A 15,403-nucleotide genomic window follows, 5' to 3' on the forward strand; every position below is an offset into this window, starting at 1 on the left:
CTCAGCCAATTCTGGATCCAATTTGCCAAATTGCCTTGGATCCCATGGGCTCTTGCCTTCATTATCAGTCTCCCGTGCGGGACCTTATCAAAAGCTTTGCTGAAGTCCAAGTAGACTACGTCAAATGCATTGCCCTCATTTACACACCTGGTCATCTCTTCGAAAAATTCAATCAAACTGATCAAACATGACCTCTCCTTAAAACCATGCTGACTGTCCTTGATTAATCCCTGCCTCTCCAAGTGTAGATTAATTCTGTCCCTCAGAATTGCTTCCAACAGTTCCCCCACCACTGAGGTTAGACTAACTGGCCTGTAGTTCCCTGGTTTATTCCTTCCTCCCTTCTTGAACAACGGTACCACGTTAGCTGTCCTCCAGTCCTCTGGCACCTCTCCTGTGGCCAGAGAGGTATTGAAAATTATTGCCAGTGCCCCCGCTATCTCCTCCCTTGCCTCACTCAACAGTCTGGGACACATTTCATCTGGGGCCTGGATATTTATCTACTTTTAAGCCTGCCAGGCCACTTAGAGCCTCCTCCCTTTCTATGCTAATTTCTTTACTTATGTCACAGTCTTTATGGCTGATTTCCATACCCACATCATCCCTCTCACTTGTGAATACCGACACAAAAGTATTCATTTAGAACCCTACCTACGTCTTCTGGCTCCACACACAAATTACCACTATGGTCCTTAAAAGGGCTCTGCTCTTTCCCTAGTTATCCTCTTACTCTTAATGTACTTGTAAAATAACTTTGGATTTTTCCTTTATTTTACCTGCTAATGTTTTTTCATGCCCCCCTTTTGCTCTCCTAATTTCCTTTTTAAGATCCCCCCTACACATTCTACAATCCTCTAGAGCTTCCGCTGTTTTGAGCTCTTGGTATCTGCCATAAGCCTCTCTTTTTCTTTTTATCCAATCCTGTATATCCCCCAATATCCAGGGTTCCCTGGATTTGTTGGTCCCATCCTTTGTTTTTACTGGAATATGTTTGCCCTGTACTCTCACCTATTTCCTTCTTGTCATTGTTTTCAAATCTATCCATGACCTCAACCCTACTATCTATGTCATCTCCTCTAGCTCCAGGGCCATCAAATATTTGCATTCTTCTAATTCTGGCCTCTTGAGCATCCCCGATTTTAGCTGGTTTACCATTAATAGCTGCACTTTCAGCTGCCTAGGCCTCAAGTTCTGGAATTCCCTCCTGAATCTTTTCATCTCTCTACCTCTCTTTCCTCCTTTAGGGCTCCTCAGTTTCCTACAATACAACAGTGACTACACTATAGCTAGTGAAGCTCTTTTGAAAAGTGCTTTGGGACATCCTAAGGTCATGGAAGGTACCATATAAATGTAAGTCTTTCTTTTTCTTTACAACCTACCTCTTTGACCAAGCTTTTGGACATCTGCCCCAATATAGTTGTGTCAAATGCTGTTTTACAACACCCCTATGATGCAGCTTGGAACATTATTGCACTGAAGGTGCTATATAAATACAAGTTACTGCTGTTGGCTACAAATTCTGAAATTTTACTTCTGATCCCAAATCGTTTTTGTAAATCGTGAACAATGGTGGTCCCAGCACCAATGTTTGCCGAGCATCTTTTGCCAGTCTGAATAATGTCTTCTTTGTCATCAGCTTGCTACGCATTTTGTGACTTGCCCTAGTTCCAGATGTTCTGATTTTAGTTGTGCATCTAATAAGTGGTAACTTATTGAAGGCATTTTGAAACTCCAAATACATTACATCTACTGCACCATTGCTTATCGATCCTTTCTGTTACTTCTTCAAATAGTTTAATAATTTGGTCAAGTATCACCTTCCCTTTTGAGACCCATTCTTTATTATATTTTTAGTTCCTAGATTTTATTACATCTTTGAGGGAGGATTCTATTATGTTTTCTGCCATTGGCATTAAGCTAATTGGTTTATAGTTCCCTGGACTTGTTCTATCTTCCTTTTAAATACAGGAAACAAATTCATTGCCCATTAATCCTCATTTGTGGCATACAATCAAAAATTCAAACTGCTGGCTTCCAGCTTTATTTCAGCCTGAACAATCAACATCACAAAAACAAATTATCTGGTCATTTTCATATTGTTCATTGTTTCCTACATTATAACTGACTACATTTCAAAAAGTGCTTCACTGGTTTTAAAGCGTTTTGAGATGTCCAATGACCATGAAAGGTGGTATATAAATGTAAGTATTTGGGGTTTTTTCTGAACCAAATTATTGCCAATTTGCTTGTTCCAATTTTATGCAGATTGAGAGGGTTAGAGTCCATACTAGATGGATAAAACACAATTCAAAGATATTTCAATCCAAAATAATACTGCATAATTATGTTTGAGTATTGATTTCAGTTTGAGAGGTAATGGTAAGAAACCACTAGTTGAGAAAATAAGTCTGCTGGACTTATTCATTGGTCTTGGATCTGAGTTCTATATCCCTACCCTCATCCAGTATAGGACTGCATAATGACCATTGAGAATTTTACATCTTATCACCCTTGCTAAAGGATGGTAATTTATAGACAAAGAGACAACATAAATTAATTAAAAATGGAAGAATCCCATTCAGTTTCATTTTGGGAGTTGCAAAACAAAGATTAACAAGTTGATAAACAGCTCATGCATTAAGTGGCTAAAAATAGGTTTTGTTGTATTAGATCTATGTGGAGCAATGCTTTGAAAAATTGTCAACGATCCTGACAAGCATAATCAGGGATCAAAATATTTTCAGAGGTAGCATTCCACTTAGTTACCAAAATTCACATGCTATACTCAGATCCAAAAACTGATTGTGTGAACATAATTCGATGATTAACTTGAGATAAATGTTAGTCCCTGCAAGTTGTATTAAACAATTATATTGAATCTAATTTATAAGGAATGAACAAGCTATACAAAAGCAACATGAAAGGTGGCCATGTGGCAGGCTGAGTTGTAACTGCATTTCTAAGTCAGGCCAATAGGAGTGGTACTGAGCTGCAGCTAAGAACTGTGTTACAAAGTGGCACGTTAAATTGAAGGATATAGCCGTTAACTAGCCACACTTCAGACAACGGGGGGACATTAGAAGAGTCCTAGGTGCCGATTACCTGCCAATTTTCTTTACAAGTTTAATCAGTTAAAAATAAATTCAGACAAAAGTATTGGACCTTTCTAATCTCAACAGGTACTTGGGCCATTTTTAAAAATTCAATTATTGATTCTAACTCAAGGATGCATTCATAGATCAGTTAAATCTAGATTACAGTAGAATCCTGCTATTCACAGGGGTTATGTTCCTGTGAATTCTCGCAAAGATCAAAATTGCGAACGGCAAACATGCTTTATAATGGGAGTGAATTAGATAGGTTCCAGCCATCCCAAAATTTGACCTTTTTAAAGGAACAGAGGCAATAAAACTATGTTTTTGAGTAAATTCAAGACAACTTTGCTGCAGAAATTGTTTGACAATGCAAGGAAACAAGAATATAAAACTTGTTTCACAGACAATAGAAACTCTTTCTTAGTACAGTAAATTTAAGGCAATTTTACTGAAGAAATTGTTTAACAATGCAATAAAACAAGAACACTAAAATTTGTCACTCAGAGGCAATGAAAGCTGAGCATACAGTAGAGTTTGTCACACTTACAGTACAAATTACAGTAGTGCTGTACAGTATTTTCCTTGAGAGTGGAGGTAGAGGGAATGGGTGAAGTGGCTGATGTAGATGTTGATGTGGGTCAAAAGAACCATCTTATTCTTGACTGCTTTTTCAATTTTGTAAAGCACTTGGTAAGGAGCAATAGCAGTGTCAATCGCTCTACATAAAGCAATGCTTCTTCCACAGAATCACAGAATTTTAACAGCACAGAAGGAGATCATTAGGCCCATCGTGTCTGCACTGGGTCTCCAAACGAGCATGACCTAGTGCCATTGCCCTGCCTTTTCCATGTACCCCTGCAGAGTGTTTCTATTCAAATAATTATCTAATGCCCCCTTGAATGCCTCGACTGAATGTGCCTCCACCACACTTCCAGGCAGTGCAGTTCAGACCTGAACAACTTGTGAGAAAAAGTTTTTCCTCACGTCACATTTACTTCTTTTGAAAATCACTAAATCTGGGCTCTCTCATTTTTGATCCTTTTACGAAAGGGAACAGCTTCTCCCTATCTACTTTGTCCAGTCTCCTCATGATTTTGAACATCTCTATCAAATCTCCTCTTAGACGACTTCTCTCCAAGGAGAGCAGTCTCAACCTCTCCAATCTATCTTTGTAACTGAAGTTTCTCATCCCTGGAACCATTCTTGTAAACCTCTTCTGCACTCTCTCCAATGTGTTCACATCCTTCCTATAATGTGGTGCCCAGAAATGTACACAATACTCCAGCTGAGGTCTTTCCATGTTTGTATCATGCTCTGTCACCTGTTTTTTTCAAATCTTCAGCTGATCTTATGAGATCTCCATAATTTTGGTTGTTAAATGAGCTTTCTCAGGCTGTTCTTCCTGCTTCTGCTTACTTTCATTTAATTTAATCAGCACAACTAATTCTTCCATGGAAAGTTCCTCTTGATTAGATTGAAGCAACTCCTCTACTTCATCTGTGGTCAGGTCTTCAAATCCTTTCTGTCCAACTTGTTTTGCCAAGTCAACAATCCTGGCGACTCCAGCATCCACATTGGGGAACCCTGTGAAATCATTCACAGTCTCAGGCCAAATTTTTTTCCAGCAGGCATTTATGGTTGAAGCTCTAACTTCATCTCATGAGTCCTTAATTATGCCTATTGCTATGAGGATGTTGAATTCCTTCCAGCAATCACGGACTGTGGTTGAAGGGTCTGCTTCCAAGAGATGAATGATGTGGCTGAAACTGCGTTGGGTGTAGTAAGCCTTGATTGGTGCAAGGACCCCCCTGCTTCATTGGCTGGCTAACTGAAGTTGTATTTGGGGTAAAAACAAAAAGTCAACATCTGGATGGCTCTCTGCAAGAGAGTATATATGTCCAGGTGCATTATCGAGGATTAGAAGGACCTTGAAAGACAGGGTTCTTTTTCCTCAGGTAAGTCCTGACCTCTGGCAGAAAGCAATTCTCAAACCAGCCTTCAAATACTACTACGTAACCCAGGCATTGCTGTTAGTTTTCCAAAAGACTGGCAGATGATATTTATTTTTCAAAAGTTTAAGGGTTTTCGGACCTATAAACTAGCATTGGTTTACATTTAAAACCAGCCACATTGGCACATAGTAGAAGTACTAGCCTGTCCTTTGCTGCTTTAAAACCATGAGCTGTCCTTTTAAATTTCGATATGTAGGCCCTATTTGGCATTTCCTTCCAGAACAGTCCATTTTTGTCTATGTTAAAGACCTGCTCTGCCTGGTAGCCTCATTCCTCAATGTATATCTGCAGCACCTTGGAAACTCTCCTGCAGCTGCATGGTCAACTGATGCAGCCTCCCCCACCAGCTTCACATTATGCAGCCTGAAATGCTTTTTAAAGCAGTCAAACCATTCTGTACTGGCTGAGAATCCTTTGGAAGGCAAAGGAGGGGCACCTTCTGCACCATTTCCATTGTCACTATTATCACTGGTGACACCAGAACTACCCTCTTTACTACTTTATATGTGCTGGTACAGTTCAAGTGCCTTATTTCTAATGGTTGGATCATTAACTGGGGTCCTTCTTTGATGCTGGTGCTCTATCCACACGTTGAGTAACTTCTCCATTTCCTTTAAGCATGGATCTTTCCTACTTACAGAAGTTAACTTGGCAGTACAAGTACCAGAAGCACTAACAAGGGCCCTTATTTTTTCTTCAGGCTGCTTAATGTACCTGATTGTGGATTCATTGGCAGAGTATACCCTGGCCAACATGGTAGCACTTGCACCATTTTTCAGTCTATCTAAGATGGTGGCTTTTTGTGCAAGTGTCATCACTTTCCTGGGACGTTTTCTGCTTGGCTCTGACTCTCACATTTTTAGTAAAGTGCTGCACTGTACCTGTACTGCAAAATACTGGCTGGGAGTTACTGTATCCTGTAAATCACAGCAAACAACGTGCAGTTAGAGACAGCACACACTTTCCACATGGGAAACACACCATAGAAACCTTGTTTTTTTTATAGCTTCTAAATGCTGGCTTTTCTTTATTTTAGGACAAATATATGTTCAGATAAAAACTTTTAAATTGTGGATGGGCGAAGATTTGGGGCATTGTACAAGCACTTTCACACGGGTAAGCAAATTTGTGAAAGAAGTCGCGAAATGGCAGGAGTTTACTGTAACTTCGTTTGTTGCTTTATAATGATTTAAGTTTCTTAACCTCTGTGGTTCATTATTAGACATAATTCACTAGATTTATCAATTTGATTGCATTGAAATAAATTTTATAGAGTTGTTAATAGTGTCATTTAAAAATTACCTAACCTTTAGCTAGTAACTATATAGATGAACACAAACTGAGCTCATCTATCAGTCTGTACCTGTTTTCAGTAGGATCTTAATTTATTACAGTCTTCAAGTTGGATGGGATATCAGATTCAAATCAAAATGTTTATTTACAAATATTGAGAAATCTTATTTTAAATAAAACCAACCATGGGAAAATATTTTAACTTTATAAGAAATGATTTTCTATTCATCTATATAACTTCCCCAAAAACCACAGTAAAGATATTCCACTGACCTTGCATCTGCACCATCAAATATCTTTTCTGCTACATCTCCTATCACTTCCTGCCTCAAATAATACAGCATCCGTACCCGCAGCAGGACTCTGTAGAGGAAGAAAGTTCTAACATTAGTACTGTTTGCCAACACTAGCTTTTGGCAGCTGCTTCTGTTCATCCATCATTCTGCCAAGGCTGATTAGCTATGCTGTATGGTAGGCTTGAAACATGACAGATGGTGGCATATAATCACCTCTGTGTGGTGCTTTCTGCTGGCTTTCAACAGCCATGCTTGGCAACCACTTTCAACATACTGAGCACAGTGCAGTGCAGCCCAGACACATTTCATTCAGTGATGCCTAATTCAGTTTGTGAAGTTTAACGTGTACGTTGCCAGTGCTTCTGAAGTGTTCAAGTAAGTTTGTAAACAACTGAGCAGATGGCTTGCAGTAGGCGTTCTGCTCCATTATCTCATGCAATTTCCTCAGCTGTTGCTTACTATCTTCTGAAGCAGCTTTATGTTTAGAATAATGAGCAGCCACATTAGTAGCTGAAAAAGATAGATATGCAAAATCTAATTTCAAATGTCTCACTACAAACAATGGCCTATTTTACACCTTTTATTGAAAACAAGGCTTTTCAAGCAGAAATTTAATGTACCCTAAATATGAAAACACTTTTTAACCATAAATACATATGAATTGTATACAAGTATGAGCAAAATGCCTTGAACTGTCAAGTTTAGAAAAATAAATGGGAAATTTCTGAGTTCCTTACTTGAACTTGACATTTATTCTGCTTGCAAAGTTTATAATAGGGCTATGGTTCAACTCACTTGTTGCAGTGGTGTTTCAGGTGTTTCTTGTATCCATCATCATGCAGCAAAATATCTGGGTTGCAGTTCACTAGCCAATCTGCATTTTTCATGAATGGTTGAGTGGACTGGCTTTTAACTTTCTTTCCTTTCCTCCCTCTAGGCACTGGTGCAGACAAACCTATTGGTTAAGCAAAAATATAAACAATTATTAGCTCAGAAAATGGATAAATCAGCCTCAAACCTTTAATCAAATACTGCACAAACAATAACTAATAATTTTCAAATTCCAGAGACAAAATAAATCACAATCATATTTTAATCTTCACTGTTTCATAAACTAATATGTTTCCTGTACCATTATTCATGATTAAACCTCTGATTTTTGTTCATCCATCATTCTGCCTGTAACGTGTTCATTTCTTGATCGGATCTCTCACCTCATCACCAGATGTACAAGTCAGTTGTAATATTTATCTGATTTGATTGTCTCTCCTTTATGCCTTTGAGATCTGTCTGCCTGATCTCTGTCTTATAACATCGGTCTGCATTGACCTTCATCTCTGTCCTGTTGATTTCTCTCACCTTTTTATTTCTCTTACCTGTTCTTAAGCTCTCTCCTTCTACCCATTTCTGTCCATTATGGTGGGAATCTCATGCTATCTCTTGCTTTTTTCCCCATTGATAATTATCTCCGTCTTGGTGTCCCTATCTTTTCTCAACATTTGTCTTCGATTTTCTTCCCTCTGTCCCCTGCTCTCTCTTTGTTCTACCTCATCCCTCCAAATGTGCCCGTCCAACTGAAAACAAAAAGCACCTGAAACTTGCTGGGAAGGATATGATTGCCTGAGAAATATTATAATTTAATTGACAGCCAACAATCGAAATAGCGCTTTTCAGTGACAAGAGTCAGGAAGGGCAGCAGCAGAGAGGCAGTCCCATATTGTTCTGCAAAGCCCAAACTTAGAAAGGAGTGAGTCCAAAACTGAGGAGCCCAGGAGATTTAGCAGGGTTACGGAATAGGCCTCAGAGAAATAAATCTATGGAAATAAATTTTAAATTAAGAGCAGGCTGTCAAGTAAACAAAATTTTAATGAAAATACATTTTAAGTGAAATTGAAACAGAGTTTGGAATGGGGAACGGGACTAGAAGACTAATTTCTAATAACAGCTTTGATCATCTGACCTAATATTTCCTCATGTGTCATATTTTGATTTGCTCCTGTGAAGTGCCTTGAGATGTTTCATTTCATTAAAGGCACTTTATAAGTTGTATAGAAGTATGTAGTAATAGGCCTGTAAACTAGCATTTCAGAATTATCATAAAAGTAGTTAATTAAACAGAGACAGTATTCAGTTATGGTTAAGGCAAGCTTAATTTTTATTATTAATTAAATAAAGCCAGAATTTTTCACCAAAAAAACCCTCATTTGACTCCTTGCAATTTTCCTTGGAAGTGAAGAGGCATGGTCCAGTCCTTGACTGCTTCCACTCAGTTCCCAGGCTGCTTAAATTGTAGATAATCTGAACATCTCAACAATTTACAGTATACTTGGGCTTATAGTGATGGCTTTTGGTAATTGCATTTAAAACAATGACATGTGAGCGGCCTGATTTGATTTAGGGATATGCCTGCTGCTGATTAATTCTACCACGTGTAGATTACAATAGTTAAATTTTATTTTTACATTCAGCTATACCAAAAGAATCTGGCTTTGAAGTTAATAATTAAGGTTATCAGTTAGTTAAATTTCTTTAGTATTAAGAAAATGCTCCTGTCAGCTAACTATGGCAGATGGAGTTACAAAGAATTTACAGCACAAAAAAAGACAATTCGGCCCAGCCGGTCCAAACCAGCATTTATGCTCCACACTCACCTCATCCCACCCTACTTCATCTAACCATATCAGTATATCCTTCTATTCCTTTTTCCATCATCATCATACATCATCAGCCTCTGTTTAAATGCATCAATGCCACTCACTTCAACCGCTCCAAGTTCCATATTCGAACCACCCTCAACAACTTGTATTTATATAGCATCTTTAACATAGTAAAACATCCCCAAGGCACTTCACAGGAGTGTTATAAAACAAAATTCAACAGCAAACCACGTGGGAGATATTAGGGCAAATGATCAAACATTTGATCAGAGGTATGTTTCAAGGATTGCTTTAAAAGGAGGAAAGAGAGGTAGACAGAAGGGGAGGTTTAAGGAGGGCATCACAGAGCTTAGTGTCTATGCAGTTAAAGGTACGACAGCCAATGGTGGAGCAATTAAAAACGGGGATACTCAAGAGGCCAGAATTGGAGGAGGTCAGATGAGGGTTGGAGAGCTGTAGGTGGTTACAGAGGTGAGAAGGGCAAAACCACAGAGGAATTTGAAAACAAGGATTATAGTTTTAAAATTGAGGTGTTGCTGAAAGTGCAGTGCAAGTGCAGGGGTGGTAGGTGCACAGGACATGGTGAGAGTTAGAACACAGCAGAATGAGTTTACCGAGATTGACCAGGAATGCACTGGAATAATTAAGTCTAGGGCTAACTAATGAGGGCTTCAGCAGCAGTTGAACTCAGGCAGAGCAGAGTTGGACAATGTTAGACTTAAAAACAGGCCGTCTTCGTGATACTGTAAATGTGTGGTCAGAGGGTCATCTCCAGATCAAATATGACACCAAGGTTGCGAAGTCTGGTTTAGCCTCAGGAAGTTGCTAGAGAGTAGGATGGGGTCAGTGGCCAGTGAATGGAGATTTGGCAGGGCCTGAAAATAATGGTTTCTGTCTTCACAATGTTTAATTGAATCCCTCGATTGTTTAAGGCCTCAACGTTCTCAACCCGAGAGAAAAGAAACCAATTTTATGCATCCTGTCCTTGTGATTTAAACCTTTTAAGATACATTTCTGATGAATCCATGCTGCACCCCCTCTCCAAGGTCGAGGTATATTACCTGAAGTTTAGTGACCAAAGCTGAATGAAATACCCAGATGGGTAAAGGAGTTTCACCTAAATTTATTATTGGGTTTATTGCAAGCTTTTTATTTATGGCCCTAGCTTAGGTCTCTACACCAGTGGAAAAATATTCTCGACATCTACCCCACCAAACCCGTAGTTTTAAAGACCTCTGTAAAATTACCCCTCAGCCTCTCTTTTCCCCAATCTGTTCAGTCTGACCTGATAGTTATAACCCCTCAGTTCTGGTATAACCCTTATTTTTTTTGCTGCATTTCCTTTGCTTCTATATCCTTTTTCTATACAGAGGTCAGGACTGTGCAGTATTCAATGTGGGGAAAATGCGAAGTCATCCACCTTGGATCAGAAAAAGACAAATTAGAATTGTTTAATGGCAAGATCAGTAACTGTGGAGAAGCAAAGAGATTTGCCTGTCCATATCCATAAACCTCTAATAGATGGCGTACAGGTACAAAAATGTAATCAATAAGGCAATGGAATGCTAGTCTTTCTTTTAAAAGGATTTTGATTAGAATCTAGAAGTGGTGTTTCAAGTGATGCTTGGTCAGGCCCCATCTGGAATACTGTGTTCCGTTTTGGTCACTGAACCTCAAGAAATATATATTGACCTTGGAAGAACATACAGCATGGATTTATCATTATACCAAGATTTGAAGGATGCATAAAGTAGTTTGTATTCTCTTAACTAAGCGTGAGGGGGATAATCTAATCTAGGTCTTTAAAATTAAGAGGAGATTTGAGAGGTTAGGTACAGAGAAACTAGTTCCATTTGTGGGGGAATTCAGAACAAGCGGGTGCGATATTAAAATTAGAGATAAGCTATTTAGGAGCGAAATGAGAAAGCACCTATTTTTACACTAAAAGTGGTGGAAATCTGGGCTCCTACCCCAAAATATTGTGGATACTGGGTCAAGTCAGATTTTCAAGACTAAAATCAATGGCTTTTTGTTAGGTAAGGATATCAAGGGAGATGAATCAAAGGCGGGTGAATGAAATTGAGGAAGAGATCAGCTATGATCTGACAGTGAATGTCAGCCAAAACAGGCTCAAGAGTCTAAATGGCCTTCTCCTGTTCCTATGTAATTATGTTGCCTTTGCTGAAATTTACAAAATGACATCTTCTATCATTTGTATTCAATCATACTTAAAGCTTCCAATTATTTTTACTCATCGGCATATTGTTTTCACTGTTTCAGGACACAGAGAAAATTGCACTTAATTTTTCCTTTGCATATCAATAAAACATTGTTATAGTAAAGAATTCAAAAATACCCGAGTGGTTTTGCAGAGCTCGAGTCTGTCCATCCTCAGTAGGAGTAATCAGATCCCATATAAATCCTTTGATCTTTTCATCTCCTCTGTAATGGTTCAAGCAGTACACAAGGATAGTACGGCAGATGGTCTCCACATCGTGTTCTGTCAACTGTCGTTTAAAACGCCCATGTGACAGTATATCACTCCATCGGCCCCAACTAAGGGTAAAAAATGTAGCGATAGCTTTAGTCAAGTAAACTTTTGTGAAATCTTTGAAATTCAATAGTTAGCTTATACATATAGCCAGATATCTAGGCCAATTTTGCTGATAAAAGCAGCTATTTTGAAAGAGAAAGCCAGAGGGAAAGGGAAAGAAAACATGGTGAGCAAGGGTAAAAGGCACCAGGGGGAGGAAGGAATGGGGAGAAGAACAAGCAAGAAGAGAAATTGAGGGAGGGTGGCGGACCAGGGGACACTGAGGCAGAGGGGAAGGAGAGAGAAGAGAGGGAGGGGAGGAGGGGGAGGGACAGGGAGAAAGAGACAGGATAAAGAGACAGGATGAGGAGGCAGCACCTCTTCAAATAGCACGAGATTTTTTTTTAAACGTCAATCTGTGTAGCATGGGGTCTCGATTTAACATTTCTCTGACATATGGTACCTTTGACACCACAACGCTCCATTCATACCGGCCTGGGGTGCCAGTGTGCTTGTGTGCTCATTCACATCCACAGTAAGGCTTCAATCTGCAACCTCCAACCCAATTTACATGATAAGCTTAACATAAGCTTTGTCTGGTTGATGTGAAGTTAATTTTATCTGAATAAACCTTCCCATGAATTTGTTTGCCCAATTTGTTTCATTTCCTATGAACCTATTGTCCAACACAAATGTCAAGTTTCTATGACCAAAAAATGACAGAGTAACACCAGTCTATACCAGTCTAAAGCGAAGTATGAATTGGGCCAATAATTGTACAATTGATCACTTGGTATAGTACACCTGCAGAATTACAACGTTTCTTGCTTTTAAAGTACAAGGGTACATTGGGCCCACCACATAACAATTAAGCCTTGCAAAAATGTTGCAGTTTAAAGATGGCAATGTCCACACTGCATAGCATGAAAACTAGTTAAATATCTTGTCCCATTTACAAGATCCGCACAGATTCTTGGGTTCTTTTCTAAGCAGAATATTATGTTCTCTCACGTGCAAGAGCGGATTGAGCTGGTGCAAATACTCGTGTCAAATTGATGCCCAGTGATCAACGTTGCATGTCAGTGGCAGATGCACAAAACATTTGGCGTGAGATCCAGTTGGAATTGAGATCAGCAGTATATTTGTCAAAGTAGTTCATTTGACTGTACATCTGTCTGCCCACAAAATGGGTGGGGGGAGGGGTGCAGGAAGCTGCTTGAGACCCCAACACCTGCTTCATAACTGACTATCTTTGGATTCGCTCCCCTGTTGTCCCCCTTCTTCCTCAGGCTGCTTATCAACATTTCTACAGCTCCTTGTGCTGTGTAAGGAGGTTGGGCGGGTGGGTGCGTGGTTGCAGATGGCCAGGTTGACGGTGGCGTGGGACGGTGGGTGGGGGAGGGAGACGGGCTGGCAGTGGTGTGCGGCGGGGTGAGTGGGTGTGCGGCGGGGTGAGTGGGTGTGCGGGGGGTGGCGGGAGGGAGGTGGGCGGGATGGGGGAAAGCCGATGGGGGGGAGAGCAGGGCGGGGGAGGGAGGGCGAGCAGGGCGGGGGAGGGAGGGCGAGCAGGGCGGGGGAGGGAGGGCGAGCAGGGCGGGGGAGGGAGGGCGAGCAGGGCGGGGGAGGGAGGGCGAGCAGGGCGGGGGAGGGAGGGCGAGCAGGGCGGGGGAGGGAGGGCGAGCAGGGCGGGGGAGGGAGGGCGAGCAGGGCGGGGGAGGGAGGGCGAGCAGGGCGGGGGAGGGAGGGCGAGCAGGGCGGGGGAGGGAGGGCGAGCAGGGCGGGGGAGGGAGGGCGAGCAGGGCGGGGGAGGGAGGGCGAGCAGGGCGGGGGAGGGAGGGCGAGCAGGGCGGGAGAGCAGGGAGGGGGAGGCTGAGCAGGGAGGGTGAGCAGGGAGGGGGAGGGCGAGCAGGGCGGGGGAGGGAGAGCAGGGAGGGGGGAGGGCGAGCAGGGAGGGGGGAGGGCGAGCAGGGAGGGGGGAGGGCGAGCAGGGAGGGGGGAGGGCGAGCAGGGAGGGGGAGGGCGAGCAGGGAGGGGGAGGGCGAGCAGGGAGGGGGAGGGCGAGCAGGGAGGGGGAGGGCGAGCAGGGAGGGGGAGGGCGAGCAGGGAGGGGGAGGGCGAGCAGGGAGGGGGAGGGCGAGCAGGGAGGGGGAGGGCGAGCAGGGAGGGGGAGGGCGAGCAGGGAGGGGGAGGGCGAGCAGGGAGGGGGAGGGCGAGCAGGGAGGGGGAGGGCGAGCAGGGAGGGGGAGGGCGAGCAGGGAGGGGGAGGGCGAGCAGGGAGGGGGAGGGCGAGCAGGGAGGGGGAGGGCGAGCAGGGAGGGGGAGGGCGAGCAGGGAGGGGGAGGGCGAGCAGGGAGGGGGAGGGCGAGCAGGGAGGGGGAGGGCGAGCAGGGAGGGGGAGGGCGAGCAGGGAGGGGGAGGGCGAGCAGGGAGGGGGAGGGCGAGCAGGGAGGGGGAGGGCGAGCAGGGAGGGGGAGGGCGAGCAGGGAGGGGGAGGGCGAGCAGGGAGGGGGAGGGCGAGCAGGGAGGGGGAGGGCGAGCAGGGAGGGGGAGGGCGAGCAGGGAGGGGGAGGGCGAGCAGGGAGGGGGAGGGCGAGCAGGGAGGGGGAGGGCGAGCAGGGAGGGGGAGGGCGAGCAGGGAGGGGGAGGGCGAGCAGGGAGGGGGAGGGCGAGCAGGGAGGGGGAGGGCGAGCAGGGAGGGGGAGGGCGAGCAGGGAGGGGGAGGGCGAGCAGGGAGGGGGAGGGCGAGCAGGGAGGGGGAGGGCGAGCAGGGAGGGGGAGGGCGAGCAGGGAGGGGGAGGGCGAGCAGGGAGGGGGAGGGCGAGCAGGGAGGGGGAGGGCGAGAGAGCAGGGCGGGGGAGGGAGGGCGAGAGAGCAGGGCGGGGGAGGGAGGGCGAGAGAGCAGGGCGGGGGAGGGAGGGCGAGGGAGGGTGAGCAGGGTGGGGGAGGGCGAGCAGGGAGGGGGGAGGGCGAGCAGGGAGGGGGGAGGGCGAGCAGGGAGGGGGGAGGGCGAGCAGGGAGGGGGGAGGGCGAGCAGGGAGGGGGGAGGGCGAGCAGGGAGGGGGGAGGGCGAGCAGGGAGGGGGGAGGGCGAGCAGGGAGGGGGGAGGGCGAGCAGGGAGGGGGGAGGGCGAGCAGGGAGGGGGGAGGGCGAGCAGGGAGGGGGGAGGGCGAGCAGGGAGGGGGGAGGGCGAGCAGGGAGGGGGGAGGGCGAGCAGGGAGGGCGAGCAGGGAGGGGGGAGGGCGAGCAGGGAGGGGGGAGGGCGAGCGGGGGGGGGAGAGACAGGCAGGATGAGGGGGGCGGGGGCGATGGGGATAGTGGAGGGAGGGCGGCTGGAGGGCGAGCGGGATGGGTGAGGGAAAGTGGGAGGGAGGGATTTGGGGGGGGGGGGGGGGGGTGAGCAGGATGGTTGGGGGAAAGCGAGTGGGATGGGGAGGACGTGCGGGGGGAGGGACAGAGGAGGGCGAGCGGGCCGAGGGGGTCGGGCAGGGCAGGGTGGGAGGTGGGGGCGGGGCAGGGA

General features: G+C 44.8%; 1 protein-coding gene across 1 annotated transcript in view; it reads right to left on the minus strand.

The window, feature by feature from the left end:
- Window positions 1-15,403, minus strand: part of chd7 (chromodomain helicase DNA binding protein 7) — a 277,990-nt gene that overhangs the window by 55,217 nt on the left and 207,370 nt on the right. Inside the window, exons 22-24 of the mRNA XM_078540439.1 lie at window positions 11,710-11,909; window positions 7,492-7,651; window positions 6,674-6,763 (exon numbers count right to left, since the gene is read on the minus strand). Of these exons, the coding sequence (XP_078396565.1) occupies window positions 6,674-6,763; window positions 7,492-7,651; window positions 11,710-11,909 (450 nt within the window). The remainder of the gene's footprint in view (window positions 1-6,673; window positions 6,764-7,491; window positions 7,652-11,709; window positions 11,910-15,403) is intronic.

Source organism: Cetorhinus maximus, chromosome 4 (assembly GCF_964194155.1).
Source record: "Cetorhinus maximus chromosome 4, sCetMax3.hap1.1, whole genome shotgun sequence".
In the NCBI taxonomy this organism is placed as follows: Eukaryota; Metazoa; Chordata; class Chondrichthyes; order Lamniformes; family Cetorhinidae; genus Cetorhinus; species Cetorhinus maximus.